Genomic DNA, 16,191 nt, shown 5'->3' with positions numbered 1-16,191 from the left:
GTATTCGTAATTGTGCAATGACTTGACACTTTAAAAAAGAATAAAAATGGGTGCAAAAGTCACATTATTCTATCATTTTGTAAGCAGCTGTAAATACAAGGTCACACAATATTAAAATGCTTTATAAATCTGGCCCATATTCATTAACATTCGTTAACATTTTTTCCTGATGTTTGTAAAATGGCTTCACAAAATAAATGAACAGAATAACCGTCATTTTAATAATTTATCGTAAAATCATCCTAATGAACAGCACAGATTAAGAAATTCCACGACAGAAAAAGATACAATATTACCCTATGATATGTTATATCTAATTTATGTAACAACTATAACATTAAAAATACTGCCAGTTAGAAGTTTAAAGAGTGTTCTGAACTCAATGCGTATGTGAATTCTGTACTGTGTGTTAGTGTTAATACTGAACATTATATGACACTCTTTTGAGAACAAATGTACATTTTCCCTTTAGTCACGCTGTAATGTCCCAGAGTTTAGAGTATAGAGGAGCACACAGAAGCAGATTTCCTTCAGGTTCTGTTGATGGAGGGCGAGTCAGTTATCTCTTCATTGTCCTCTCTCTCTTCATTTACCAGCGGTTCTCTGTCAGTCTGAGACACAGACCATTGAGCTGATGACCTCTTAGTCGTCTTATTGAGTGTGCTCCCCTATAAACAGAGTTTATTAATTAATCATTGCATAAAACTCAATACATTTCGTTTCCAGAATGTGACAGTTATTTTTTTGATAAAGATTCCTAAAACAATCATTTTTAGTTTTCTTTCGCTTTACAAGTAACAATAATTATGTACTAAAAAAGTATATCTGGTCAAAATGTCATTTCAAATTCACCCAAAGCCAAAAATAACCTCTGCTATTGGAAAGTGCTGTTGACTGAAAACTCACAGTTCATGCAAACTGTCTAATCGCAAAAGTTCAAAGAGCTGTTTATTTTTACTTGTTGATCTTAAAAAGAATAAGAAGTGAAGCAAGTTTTTTAGGCTCTGAGAAAATCCTGTAATGATTCAATTCAAGGTTGAGTGAAATGTGTCATCATACCATCCCAATGTGAAGAGTCACACAATTCGTCCTGCTTCTTGCTGAATGTTCTAACGAACTATTCCCACTTCTGTTCGGTTCATACAGTTGCTATGGTAACCCATCGATCAGGAGTAATTCAGAGAGAAGTTGTGATCGTGGGTGGATGTGTATCTTACCTGTCTGTAGTCGATGATGTTGAGTATGATAGAGGTGATGATGCAGCTGACAGTGTTGGCCAGCATAAAGATCATCATATATTGCCATCTCCACAGTGGGATCTTAACGTCACTGCACACACACACACACACACACACACACACACACACACACACACACACAGTCAGTTGCACAGCATATAAAACACACTGTCATCTTTTCTGTTGGTATAATTTGTCAATCACTCATACAAAAAGGTATGGTGGTGGTACTGTGGTACAGGGGCAAAGTAGCAGGAATGAGAAAATGTGTAGTTAGGGGTACATTTGGCATCTCCACGATAAACCTTTCACAGACCGGTTTCACAGACAAGGCTTAGCTTGGACTAAGCCAGGACTATGCCTTAGTTAAATTAGGATATTTAAGTTGCTTTTATTAAATTGCCGTAGATAAAAACATTACTGGTGTGCATCTTGAGACAAAACAATGGCAGTGACATATTTTAAGATATGTCGGGGCAATTTATTTTCAGTTAAGACAGATCAAACTTTCATTTTATTCTGTGAAACCGGGCATTAGTTATTTAAAAAAAAATCTTTCCCTAATAATAATCCTTGATGCATATTTTAGGGACAATTTCCTCTTTTACTGACTTCTTTTGATTCCTACGTTCAACTTCTCAATTATCATTGATAAATCTAAATTTTAAATGTAACATTTTCAGTATTTGTAAAAATTGAAAATGTTTTATGAGAATAAAAAAAGTACTTGAGAACAAAAAAATCCTTCATACTTTTTTCTGAAAATGCAGTTCTGGAATATGAGTTAATAATGTCAGAGACTCAGGGAGCTACTTGGTAATCATACAGTAATCATATACCATGGTATTTTCATGTCATGTAAAAAAAAGTAAAATACAATGGCATATTTTGCTATACCATGCGCTATTTGAAATTGAATGTGTTCAATAAACATCACCTGGACTTGGTTCCTAGAATCTGTCCCACCACCAGGTTAGAAATACCGATGCCAATCATTTGTATTGATGTGGCCAGTCCCATCGCTGTGCCCAATGTGGCCTGAGGCACCACCAGAGGAATAGAGGGCCACATACTCGCCTACAAAAAACATATCAGTCAAATTGAGTACATGCACTCTACGCAACAAACATGTATGAGAGCTGTAACTTTGTAATCACGATCTTATTTGATGTATAAACGGACTCATTTGATCTTTACATTTAAATGTACATTTGAAGAGTTTGGTTCCAAAATGAGATAAAACATTTTCAAAAATCATGTTTTTTATTATGTTGTTTTTATTGTGTTTTATTGTGTTAGTTAGCTGTATTGTCTTTAGTTATTATGGCTTAAATCAAAACAAACCAACTGCAGTTTCATTTATATTAATTGGAATGCACAATAAAAAAAACATTTTAAGACAGTTATGTCATTTTGGAACCAAACTCTTCATTTGTAAAATACATGCCAAGTAATATGAAATGTGTGTGTGTGCGTGTGTGCGTGTGTGTGTGTGTGTGTGTGTGCGTGTGTGTGTTACTCACAGCAGCAAATGAATAAGTGATGCCCAGCCAGATGGTTGATACAAGAGGAGGGACAAAAGTGAAGGCCAGGAGTCCAAACACAGGAAGAGTCAAGACAGCACACAACACTGCGAACACTCCACGCAGACCCACATAATCCTGCATTACACACCAAACAACAACAAATCATTGAAAAGACCCTTAAAATACCTTAAGCCATAGTAAGTGGTTATACCATGCTAATTTAAATCTACCATGGTATTGGTTACTATATACATATTCTCCACATATTATTATATATTATATATGGTATAAGTACTACAATAAATGATAGAAATACAATACAATCTGTTTTGTGTGGTTAAACTCACAATAAGAATTCCCACAGCAGCAGAGAGGACCAGAGAACTGTCATACACAGCACCCGCGATGTACGCCGCTTCCTTCTGACTGTACCCGCTGTATTTATCTTGGATAAACTTACTGAAACACACACAATCACATTTAAAGTGCATACAAACCCATTTATAAAGCTCATGATATGATGTGACGTGTTCCTATACCTGGCATCAGCGATGAAGGGAAAGATCCCGTTATAAAAGAACATGATGGTAAGAACCAGAACCCAGTATCTGACAGAGAGATGCTTCACATCCTGAACTCTCTACACACAAAAACAAACACAATACATTTTTAATGAATTTGTAGTAACCCTAACCAGAACATTTGAGGAACGTCACTGCATTGCTTCCTTACATACTGCAGAAAAAGTAAGGGTACTATTCAATTCAAAACACAGTTTCTCATATTTTCTCGTTCTCCCTCACCACTTTACGTGACTCCTCCTGAATCAGTCCATCCAGCCCCAGCTGCTTCATGCCCATCTTATCCAAAATACTGACCGCCACAGCCGACAAGAACCCAAGAACACACAGAAACGTGCCTGAACACGGAAAACATGAATGTCAACTCTTTCCAACATTTCCACAGCTGCAGATCAATAATGTGTGCATGTGTGCGTGTGTACGTGTGTGGTTTCTCACCTCCCCACAGCGTCCACTGCATGCCATACTGAGACTCGAATCTCTGAGTGAAGAAAAAGTTCAGAACGGAACCCAAGCGGGAAGACGTCAGAGTCAGTCCGAACGCCAGCGCCAGCTCCTTCCCGCGGAACCAGAACGCCGTGATGCGGTTCTGCACAACTAACACAAAACATCAATGTCAACTTATCACCAGTGTGTTACAGCAGGTTCTCTAGAAAGACAGAAATGCTTGTCCTTTAAGTCTAAACTTTAACGCTAAAGAAACAACCACACAGCTGATGTGTGCCTGCATACTATCAGTGGTGTTAAATGCGACTATCTTTTGTCATACTGGTGAGGGATCCGTTTCCAGAACCGAACAGAAGTCGTCCCGTCAGCATGAGAGGCAGCAGGTACGTTGTGCCTTTAAAATGAGATCCCAACGCAAAGATGGCCGAGCCCAATACAGTCAGGAATGAGAAGAGGAACACGCCAACTACGGGAGAGAACAATCCCCAAATTACACTCAGAAACACATAAAAGCTTATTTCCAAAATTCAGATGGAAGTGAAACTTTCTATCAGATTTTGTCATTTAAACGTACAGCGGTTTCCCAGTTTGTCAATAAGGAACCCAGCCATGATCACCACCACAGCGTTCCTGAAGAGAGAAAGTGAGGCTCAGTTTAAAGTTCATGGGGGGAGTTCATAGGTCAAAGACTCAAAAATACAGTTCTGGTTGAGTGAGTATGTGTGTGTGTGTGTGTGTGTTTCTCACGTCCAGGCGTAGATGGCGTAAAGCAGATTATATTCCTGTGGCGTCATTCCCAAACCTTCCACACACCCTCCCGTGTCATTACCAGTGCTGTTACTCAACGTCCCGTTCGGACACGTCAAATTCTGCACAGAATAACACAGTCTGATAATGCAAACATACACATCCATGGGTTTAGTTAGTGCTTAATTCATCCAAGATGTTTATGTAAATAAAATGCTATATGATTCAATCATGAATCACGTGAGGTCAGAGGTCAGCGAGTGGCATCTCACCCCTTGAAACTGATCCTGTAGGACGCTGGGAATATCAAAGCAGAAATAAGAGCCAAATGTCAGCATGCAATTGAAAAACAAGACCACAAACCGGTAGTAGGCTGCAAACAAACAAACAAACACAGACACAAATAAAAGTTAGTCATCAAATGTATCAGATTACAGTTCACCATCAAAGCAAAACAACTCTCATGAGCTGCAAGTCATATTGTTTACGGTTTTGTAGTAAAAGAATGTAGTCACAGGCAACATTTTTTACAAACTGAACCCTTTTATTGAACGGGATTAATACATTCAAAAACCTCCTGAATAAAAATAGTAGTATCATAGCTTTACCTTGTTCTGCTGCTTTGGCCATGCTGAGTCCAGATCAAACTCTGCAGTCCTGTCATACAAACAACACAATTGAGCGTGATTTCTTTTTGTTTATGTCACAGGAATGTGGACTTCTGCACAATGCCGCTTTTGCAATATCCACACAGATATTTGCTGATCTATAAATCCAAAGAAAAGAATGAAGGATTCAATCTTCTGCAAAAGTCGATCCGTGTGTGCTATTGAGCGATCGTCTTCCGCGTGAGCGCTACGTTACAAAATAAAAGTCATGTGATAGGTGCACGTGACGTTGTTTTCCTCTGCGCTGAATCATCAAGTATTTTCTGATGATTGGGCAATCGTGTCACTCGTTAAAAAAAGCGCTGAGCTGGAAGGGGATCGTAGCACAGAATGTTTTTTTATATTGAACAGAAATATAAAGGGGATACAAAACATATATAAAAAGGAAACAATAGAACAAAATAAACAAATATTAAATATTAAACAAAGACATCCATGACAATATAACAAAAAATGCAAAATAATAATAATAAATAAACAAATTAATCAACATAGAAAATTATAATATTTGGCATACAGTCAGTAACTTTACATTATGAAGATGAAATAAACCACAGTAAGTTTTAACATCTCATCTATTTCCTTTGACCCTGTCTCCCAGATCAAAAACAATACATTAACTAAAAAAATAAGACGCTTGTTGTAGGCAGACAAATTAAGAAGCCAGGCTATCTCTTTCCAAAAATCCTTCGCATAATCACATTCAAAAGATAAATGTGAAATTGTTTCAAGATTAGTCTTGCAGAATGTGCAATGTGAAGCTATATCCCATTTACATTTAGAAATTAAAGAATTAGAGCGATAGTAATTATGACTAATTTTAAAGTAAATTTATTTTATTTTGTTAGGTATCAGAAGCTTATTTATACCAACTCAACTCAACTTTATTTATATAGCGCTTTTACAATTTTCATTGTTACAAAGCAGCTGTACATGAGACATATTGACTATAAGCAAAATAATTAAAGTTGTACCTGCAAAAACAAGAAAAGGTTGAAAACACAGAAGACAGACATACCCACATACAAAACACTCCACACACACAATATGCACACGTACTAACACACATAGACATAGAGACACACACACACAATATGCACACGTACTAACACACATAGACATAGAGACACACACACGGATGCGCACGCACACACACACAACACACACACACACATACGTACACAGACAAGTACGCACACACACACACACACACACACACGCTCAGTGAGAGCACACATTTAGGATAAAGGAGAGCGAAGCACAGGTCAAATATAACCTGACCAAATTTTATAGAAAGAAAAGGACATTTTAATTTCCACTCAAAAAATGCTTTTGGATGACAATTAAACTTCCTAATAAGACTTCTATAGCCTATAATTTGGGCACTTCACATTTTAATACCTTGTAACTACAATACGCCCTAGAGTTAATAACCATTCAAAAACTCTAGGTTTAGCATTCACTTCAAAGTATTCACTATAAATTCAGAATAGGAATATAAATTACCATCATATTTTTACACATATAATACAAAAATTACACAGGCAAGCTTACAAGCTTCCAAAGCTTGCTTATGAAAGTTAGCAAGCTTTAAAGGGAGTTTACTGCAACTAAAATCGCAAGCCAACAAAAAAAATTCTCCACATTTTTCAAAGATCAATTTAACTCAATTCAACTTTATTTATATAGCGCTTTTTACAATTTTCATTGTTACAAAGCAGCTGTTCATGAGACATATTGACTATAAGCAAAACAATTAAAGTTGTACCTGTAAAAACAAGAAAAAGGTGAAAACACAGAAGACAGACATACCCACATACAAAACACTCCACACACACAATATGCACATGTACTAACACACACACACGGACACGCAGACACACGGACACGCACGCACAGTGAAAGCACACATTTAAGATAAAGGAGAGAGAAACACAGGTCAAATATTAAACAGACTATAAATTCCTATATGCAATATTAATTATGTAAAACTTTAAAATTCTAAAGCTTTAAATTCTAAATTTTATAAAAATAAATAAACTTACTAATAAGGTAAATTATAGATTTAAGATTATCGTTAATAATATAATAGCATTTGAAATTTTGTGGTGAAGACGTGTCAAGTGACCGCGTCTTTCTTTATCCAGCTCTATCATCTGAGCTCTTGTCATGTCACTGCTTCCCATTCTCCGCTCTACCATCAGGTCAGGCCATGAACTGCATCCTGCTCGCTGTGGTAACCTTGGAACAATGAGACAAGACTGGCTGAGAGTAGGGTACTGTTCTGCACTCTTTGATGCAACAAGTACATCAGTTGTGTTCCTAAACCCTCAGAGGATTTATATTATGGAAGTGTAGTGTACGCAAGATTAAAAAGACGTGTCTTTAGTCTAGATTTAAACTGACAGAGTGTGTCTGCCTCCCGGACAGTGCAGGGAAGACTATTCCAAAGTTTAGGCGCTAGATAGGAAAAGGATCTACCACCTGCACTTGATTTTGAAATTCTAGGTATTACCAACTGACAGGACGCCTGAGAGCGTAATGCACATGAAGGACTGTAATATAAGAGGAGTTCATTCAAGTACTGAGGAGCTAAACCATGTAGGGCTTTATAGGTAATAAGCAAGATTTTAAAGTTAACGCGATGCTTTAGGTAACCAGTGCAAGGTTGACAGAACAGGGCTAATATGTTCATACTTTTTTGTACATGTAAGAACTCGAGCTGCCGTGTTTTGGACCAGTTGGAGTTTTTGTAATAAGCCTGCAGGGAAACCACCTAACAGAGCATTACAGTAGTCTAGTCTTGATGTCATGAATGCATGAATTAACTTCTCTGCATTTGACAGTGACGGCATATGACGATAATTTTACAGGTGTTGGCGACGTAGCTCTCAAATGACAGATTACTATCGAATAGAACACCAAGATTCTTAGCTGACGAGGGTTTTATGGAACATCCGTCAATAGTTAAGCAGTATTCTTGGTTGTTACGTATGGTGGTTTTCAGTCCAATAAGTAACACTTCTGTTTTTTCCGAGTTCAGTAATAAAAAGTTGTTACTCATCCAGTTTTTTATATCGACTATGCATTCCATTATTCGATGGAACTGCTGTGTTTCATGAGGCTTCGAGGAAATATAAAGTTGAGTATCATCAGCATAACAGTGAAATCTAACTCCGTGTCGCTTTATTATATCTCCTAGAGGTAGCATGTATAATGCGAAGAGCAGAGGCCCTAAGACTGAGCCCTGTGGTACACCGTACTTGACTTGCGATTTGCGTGACACCTCATTGTTTATTGCTACAAATTGAAAACGGTCGGATAAATAAGATTTAAACCATTTCAAAGCTATTCCCTTAATGCCGACGTAATTTTCGAGTCTATGTAGGAGTGTGCTGTGGTCAATGGTGTCGAATGCAGCACTAAGGTCTAGCAGCACCAATAACGAGATACAACCTCGGTCAGATGCCAATAGCTGATAACTTGTAACTCTGATCAAAGCAGTCTCTGTACTGTGACATGCTCTAAATCCAGACTGGAATTCTTCATTGATGTCATTCCTTTGGAGGAAGGAGCATAACTGAGTTGAAACTAATTTTTCCAGAACTTTAGACATGAAAGGTAGATTCGATATAGGCCTGTAGTTCCCTAGTTCTCTAGGGTCGAGTTGGTTTTTTTTGACAAGGGGCCTTATAACAGTCACCTTATATGCTTTAGGCACATGTCCTAATGTCAGAGATGAGTTAATAATACTAAGAAGAGGATCTATAATTTCTGGGAGCATCTCTTTCAATAGATTTGTAGGTATAGGGTTTAGCATGCATGTTGTTGATTTAGATGATCTAATGATTTTATACAGTTCATCGTGATCTACGGTATAAAATAATTGCAATTTCTCCTTAGGGGCGCTGTAGTTAGTTTGTTCAGCGGGTTTCACTTCTGGTTGCATTGTTATAATTTTTTCTCTAATATCTTGGATTTTATTTGTGAAGTAGTTCATAAATTCATCACTGTTATGCTGATATCCAGAATCTGAAGTCACTGACGATTTATTTTTTGTTAATTTAGCCACTGTGTTAAATAAAAACCTAGGGTTGATCGGTTTTCTTCTATTAGTGATGAAAAGTAGGCGGATCTTAGGGCTTTCCTGTATTTTCGAATACTATCCTTCCATGCTGCACGGAATACCTCTAATTTAGTTTTCTTAAAGTTGCGCTCCATTTTTCAGGCTGCTTTCTTTAGAGCCTGAGTGTGTTCATTATACCACGGTGTTGGGCTGCCATTTTTAATCTTCTTTAAGCGTAGAGGAGCAACAGTATCTAGCCTTTCCGAGAAGGTGGAGTTAAAATTTTCAATGGTAATGTCAAGATCTTCAATGCTATTTCTAATGCAGATTATCGAGAAACGCATCTTCGGTAGTTAAAGTTATTGTTCTACCATATTTGTAACAAGGAGTTTTATTTGCAGCCGTAGGCCAGTGAAGCAAACATAATACCAGATAATGATCCAAAATATCTTCACTCTGCTGAAGGATTTTAACGTCGTCCACATTTATACCGTAAAACAGTATTAAATCTAAAGTATGATTACGAAGGTGAGTGGGTCCTGACACATGTTGACTAACGCCCATGGAGTTAAGAGTGTCTTTGAAAGCCATTCCTAAGCAGTGTTGGGTGTAACTAGTTACTAAGTAATTAGTTACTGTAATTCAATTACTTTCCCCTTGAAAAAGTAAAGTAAGAGATTACAGTTATTTTTTCTGTAATTTAATTACAGTTACTTCTGATGTAATTAAACTAAATACTTTGTGTAATATGTGTGTGTGCAATAGTGGAATTGACATCAAAATTCAAAGTCTAACTTAAAAATCCTTGCTTTAATGTATAATTCTCACATTTGTAATACTTTGGTCAGTTAATAATACTACTTTATGTAGTTTAATATTATTTATTTGAATGAATTAAATAAGCCGTTTCATGTCTATCCTTGAATCACTTAACTAATCAAGGTTGATGTAGGATATAGAAAGTAATTAGTAATAAGTTACTAAATACTTTTTGGAGAGAGTAATTTGTACAGTAATCTAATTACACTATTGAATATGTAATTAGTAACTAGTAATTAATTACTTTTCAGAGTAACTTACTAGGGCTGTCACGATTATTAAATAATCGTCTCATCGCGATTGTTTGACCTCATCGCGATGATTTCGGATCATCGCAATTATCGCACATCTCTATAGAAGACACTAGGGGGAGCTGTAGTGCATCTGCATATTGCATATTTTAGTGTATATATTGTTACTAAAGCATGGTAATACTTGTAAAATGTACCACCACAACACAATCACTTAAAAAAAAAACTAAAACATATACAAATTACCTGCAGTACAATTTAATATTATTTAAGCAAATCTCAGTGTGAAAACCAGTCTACCAAAATTTCATTAACACACAAGTAAAATTTTACTGTAGTCTTGCAAGTGAGAAAAAATTTGAAATCAAATTTTAATGGTGGCTTCAATTCACACCTGATCAATTTACTTCATTTACAAGTATTTGGTGGTTGTATTATTGACAGGTAAAAGCCTAAACCTTAAATATATGATGACCCAATTTTTTCTGATGTATTTCCAAGAAAAAAACATAGTCTTGTATTCAGAACAATATGGTCGTTTCAATCGCTGAATCAAAAATGAATGAGAATTAAATGTCAAAGCCCTAAAACAGACAATTAATCGTCATAATCGCCAAAGCCCTAAAACAGACAATTAATCGCCATAATCGCAATGATTTATTAGACAATTAATCGTCAATCAAATTTCATAATCGTGACAGCCCTATAACTTACCCAACACTGTTCCTAAGGCATCTGTATCGTTATCTACATGGATGTTAAAGTCACCAACGACAAGCACTCTATCTGCGGCCAGTACTAGTTCTGATAAGAACCCACCAAATTCTTTAATCAAATCTGTGTGGTGCCCTGGAGGCCTATATACAATAGCTAAAATACATTTAAAAAATGTTTTATCCTTAGTATTAGGTGTTGAAACATGAAGTACAATGACTTCAAAAGTCTTCAAAATTTAGGAATATAAAACCACAACAGATTAGGATCAGTGTTCGTGCAACGTTTAATCCATCAAATTTTAAATCGTCATTGAGTATACCGAAGTCCAAAGCATTCACACCCTCCAAAGGATTTCTAATCAGTGTCTTCCTTTTAACATATTCTGTCAAATGACGCGTCAAATAATTTGTTTTACTTTCAAACACAGTATTTTTGATTGAACAATAAAGACACACAAAAAACATCCATAGTGTTCCAAACCTGTATTCAAATGTCTTGTGTTTTGCTAAACACAAAGGAATGTATTTGGAAGAATGTCAGTAACCAAACACATCTCATCCCCCATTAACTGCCATAGTAGGGAAAATAAATATGGGAGTCAATGGGGATGAGATCTGTTTGTTTTTGTCTTAAACATGTTTAATGTATAACTTGCACATTAAATTACAATAAAATTACATGAATCTTACATTATGTAATATTGGTGTAAATATGGCACATATTTAACATATTTAAAGACAATACATATAAAAGACAATGCACATTAAATGCTGTACCTTAGCTTTGGCTACCTTAAACTAAGATAAGTACTAGAGATGTATTTTATTATTCTATGTATGTTTTTTTCAGCTATGTTAAGACTACATCGCCTAAAGCAGAGCCCTCTGTTTTAGACATTTCAGTAGTGTCACACACAGCTTGACATAAATTCAACTTCTGCAATGCTGCAGTATGTACAGTACATTGAGCAGTGCTTGTTTGGGGCCAAATTTCTTTTTATTTTTGATACATAATTTTAAAATGTATTATCTTTTATTTGGATTAATTTGTCTTTCATCTTTCATCAGATTTACCAATTTGTAAACAATTATAAGGATGGTAATATTGAACTGCTAGAAAACCTTGAGAGAATTTGGTGGGGCTGAGGGGCCGCTGCTGAAACCTCTCCTACAGATGTGATCTCACTCCAAACTTTTGATAAAACTTGAGAGTCCTGTGTTTGGTATAATCCTAAGGATAAAACGACAAACTGCCGGTTCATTACGTTAAACGATACGTTGCCTTACCACAGGATTTGGAATATCACAAAAATATAAGCTCTGTGATTACAATCGCCAGTAGTAAAAAACTAACATAAGGCTCTAAACACCGCGGTCGAAGCTAAACGTAAACGAACTGATTGACTTTCCATCATTTTAATAATTTTGGAAACGCGTTCCTAGGAGAATTGTCCCTCTCGTCGTCCCGTACTTATTTACATACATTCACACGCAGCTTGGCAACAACACAGCGAGACTTTCAAGTTTAAACGTTCAAAGTGTGCATTAAATAATAACTAGATTCAACTTCAATTCAAATGATATATTTAATTATAATGAGTTACATAAAATGATTTAAAAAATGTCAGTTTTGAAGAGAGCGCACACATGGGAAATATCAGATTCAGAGAATGAGAGTACTGAAAATAAACCAGCATCTTTAAGTGTAAAACTCGATCAAGACACGAACTCGGTGTGTGTTGCGGATAAATCCAGTATTTCACCCCCAGGCGGGAGCTCCGCTGAGCGGACAAGTGAGGTGAAGAAACCCGGCAGGAGGAAGAGGAGAACACGGGAGGAGCTGAAGGAGGACCGAGAGAAACGGAGAGAGGAAAAAGAGAGACGCAAAGAGCAGAAACTACAGGCGCAACAGAAGAGAAAAGAGGCAGCGGAGAGAATCAATCTGTTAAAACCCGAAAACGTCATCAAGAGTCTCACTATCCACATTCATGCAGGTGACAGACAGACAGACAGACAGTCTCTCTCTCTCTCTCTCTCTCTCTCTCTCTCTCTGTGTGTGTAAGCGAATACAGTAGTTTTACAGTGATTGTCTCTGTGTAGTGTTGTTACAGGACGTAGGCTGTGATGTTTTGCTCAAGACTCTTGATGGTTTGTCTTGGAGGAGCCGTATTGAGGACCAGGGGATTCACAACAGCATCAGGTGGACACGACAGGCCCTTCAGGTGAGACTTTAACTCAGACTGGTACTTATTGAGTCTATCAGTTCAACAGAGGACAAGCAGATGTGTGTTTTCACCTTTGCATCTCTCACATTTATGTGTGTGTGTACACAGCAGGGTGAGGAAGAGTATGAAAATGGAGCTGTTGAAGAAGATCAGGTTCTGATGGTGATCTCCCAGAATGACTTTCATGACATAGTGACATCACATAACAAAAACACCAATAAGTTGGTCAGTCATTCAACTTTCAACCTAATTTGTTTATTATGTTTTGTTGCCTTGTAGACAAATGTTTTTCATTTCTTAGGCTCCCACTGGTGAGGTGAAAGAGGAGGCGGAGTCACTGCTCCAACATCTCTCTGAATACTTCAACAGAGCGTCTGGGAAAGTTGTCACGATTCTAGTGACTGGTCAACACCAAAGGTGTACAAACTACCTTTTATAGAGTTTTTGCAACAACAACAAAAAATCTATAACCATTCTCAATGATTAATGAAAATCTCATACAAAGTCACTGGATAGATTACTGTGTATATTTGTGTGTGTGTGTGTGTGTACAGAGGAGGATCACGGGATGAAGATGATGTCGATTCTCACTTCTATCATCTGGAGACAGAAGAGGTCAGATCAAAACCTTCTTGTATTCTCATCTGTAAAGCTACAGCTGCAGCGATGTGACATTATTTCTTATTTCTGTGATGAGCAGCTATTGGTTCACCTCCAGCTTTACTGGAATGTGGCTGTTCACTTCCTGTATGGCTGGGAGGAAGTCACTGATCATGTGATCGCTGTTACCAAAGCTTTATCCAAGAGACCTTACAAGTGAGTTTCACGCAGACTTACTCTGTGAATAAGAATAAACATGAACATCGTGCTTTAAGACAACCAGTTCATAATGATTGTGTTGTGATGGTTGTGTATGTTCTCAGAGCGTTGTGCGGCGATCCCGAGCTGGGCTTCTGCATGGAAGGCTCATGGTCAGGAGGTGTGCGGGTGGACAGAGACGGCCGTGGTCTCGCTCAGGTGTGGACGCGTCAGATACAGCAGCTGAACCGCGTCAGTGTACCCACAGCCATAGCTGTGACCACCGCCTACCCCTCAGCTTCACTTCTACTGCAGGTCACGTGTTGTGAGACACATCTGATATATTGTACTGTATCGCTCTTTATTCACTTTCAGTCTCTGTGTGTGTCAACAGGCCTATGAAGAGCTGCCGTCTGAGGAGGAATGTCACAGGCTGTTGGCTGATCTCACTGTGGGAGGCGGGGTCAAAGAGAGGCGTGTCGGTCCTGATGTCTCAGGGCGTATACATCGCCTACTTACTTCCCAGAATCCTCATCTCCTGCTGGATTAAAACTGGAATTGTGGGAGAAATCACACATTCTGCACTTTATAGTAACTGACTATTAAATACAAACTCATTGGTGCCAGTCATCACAGTTGGAAACTTCTCATTGAGAACATTGATTATGTTTGACATTGAATGCAAGAACTCAGGAGTGCATTCAGTGTTTATATTTGATCAGTATGTGTATTGACTGGGATTTTGTGATTAGTTATGATATGAGGAATCATTCAGGACACGGTGCTGGATGAGTTTGCTGCCACTTGAAGGGGTCATATGACACGGCTAAAATGAATATTATGGTTTGTTTTAGATGTAATGCAATGTGTATACACGATTTAAGGTTCAAAAACGCTGTATTTTCCACACACCGTGCATGTTTGTATCTCCTCTTTGCTCCGCCTCTCTGAATCGCGCAGATTTTTTACAAAGCTCATCGGTCTGAAAAGCGAGGTGTGCTATGATTAGCCAGTTAACCGGTGCGTAGTGATTGGTCGAATACTGCAAGCGTGTAACGGAAATGTAACACTTCTTACCATATTTGGAACATCAGGTTCCAAAGCAGTTGTATTGACAGGAACGCCCACCTTACTTGTGTATACATTTGGGCGGTCTTAGTCAAATCATACCACAAACTGACGTAGATTTGTGGGGGTGTGGTTACACGAGGTGTTTCAGGCAGGTCTGGGTGAGCATTCGCTTTTAGATAGAATGCATCTTTTGTTCCCACACTTTCATTCGTGCAAATTTACGTGTCTAATACTTGCAACTTATAACACACCAAAGACACAGAAAAACACGTATTCACGCCATATGACCCCTTTAAAGTTAGACGTCACATTATGCCTTTAGTGTATTTTGGTTTCAGATCAGTAAAAAAACATGCAAAACAGTACAAAATGTATTCACTCATTCAAAAAAAGTAGATCCGCCTACTTTTCATCACTAATAGAAGAAAACCAGCACAACCCTAGGTTTTTATTTAACACGGTGGCTAAATTAACAAAAAATAAATCGTCAGTGACTTCTGATCCTGTATATCAGCATAGCAGTGATGAATTTATGAACTACTTCACATATAAAATCCAAGATATTAGAGAAAAAATTATAACAATGCAATCAGAAGTGAAACCCGCTGAACAAACTAACTACAGCGCCCTTAAGGAGAAAATGCAATTATTTTATACCGTAGATCAAGATGAGCTGTCTAAAATTATTAGATCATCTAAATCAACAACATGCATACTAGACCCTATACCTACAAATCTACTGAAAGAGATGCTCCCAGAAATTATAGATCCTCTTCTTGGTATTATTAACTCATCTCTGACATTAGGACATGTGCCTAAAGCATATAAGGTGGCTGTTATAAGGCCCCTTGTCAAAAAACCCCAACTCGACCCTAGAGAACTAAGGAACTACAGGCCTATATCGAATCTACCTTTCATATCTAAAGTTCTGGAAAAAGTAGTTTCAACTCAATTATGCTCCTTCCTCCAAAGGAATGACATCAATGAAGAATTCCAGTCTGGATTTAGAGCATGTCACAGTACAGAGACTGCTTTGAT

The 16,191-nt window shown here is 37.5% G+C and overlaps 2 protein-coding genes across 4 annotated transcripts; one reads left to right on the top strand and one right to left on the bottom strand.

Annotated features, from left to right (window-relative positions):
* Positions 1–41: 41 nt before the first annotated feature.
* On the bottom strand, positions 42–5,389 carry LOC130546708 (major facilitator superfamily domain-containing protein 1-like). Of its 2 annotated transcripts, XM_057322108.1 has the most exons (13): positions 5,148–5,389; positions 4,812–4,912; positions 4,540–4,661; positions 4,367–4,422; positions 4,115–4,258; positions 3,784–3,942; positions 3,568–3,683; positions 3,304–3,404; positions 3,112–3,223; positions 2,762–2,899; positions 2,176–2,315; positions 1,218–1,329; positions 42–668 (listed from the first exon to the last, which is right to left on the bottom strand). In XM_057322108.1, the coding sequence occupies exons 1-13, from the start codon at positions 5,167–5,169 to the stop codon at positions 531–533; spliced, it is 1,461 nt and encodes a 486-aa protein (XP_057178091.1). In that variant the 5' UTR covers positions 5,170–5,389; the 3' UTR covers positions 42–530. The 2 variants fall into 2 exon arrangements, with proteins under 2 accessions (XP_057178091.1, XP_057178092.1); XM_057322109.1 differs by lacking the exon at positions 5,148–5,389 and having other exon boundaries at positions 43–668; positions 4,540–4,663; positions 4,816–4,887.
* A 7,161-nt stretch (positions 5,390–12,550) lies between these two features.
* Positions 12,551–15,835, top strand: LOC130546714 (crossover junction endonuclease EME1-like). 2 transcript variants are annotated; one of them, XM_057322124.1, is made up of 8 exons: positions 12,551–13,053; positions 13,160–13,281; positions 13,396–13,509; positions 13,586–13,701; positions 13,839–13,899; positions 13,985–14,100; positions 14,208–14,397; positions 14,477–15,835. In XM_057322124.1, exons 1-8 carry the CDS (start codon positions 12,681–12,683, stop codon positions 14,630–14,632), a joined length of 1,248 nt encoding a protein of 415 aa, XP_057178107.1. In that variant the 5' UTR covers positions 12,551–12,680; the 3' UTR covers positions 14,633–15,835. The 2 variants fall into 2 exon arrangements, with proteins under 2 accessions (XP_057178107.1, XP_057178106.1); XM_057322123.1 differs by having other exon boundaries at positions 13,393–13,509; positions 14,477–15,830.
* Positions 15,836–16,191: the final 356 nt, after the last annotated feature.

Source organism: Triplophysa rosa, linkage group LG23, assembly GCF_024868665.1.
Source record: "Triplophysa rosa linkage group LG23, Trosa_1v2, whole genome shotgun sequence".
Lineage (NCBI taxonomy): Eukaryota > Metazoa > Chordata > Actinopteri > Cypriniformes > Nemacheilidae > Triplophysa > Triplophysa rosa.
Note: the sequence above shows the minus strand (reverse complement) of the source record. Positions and strands in the feature narration are given on the sequence as shown.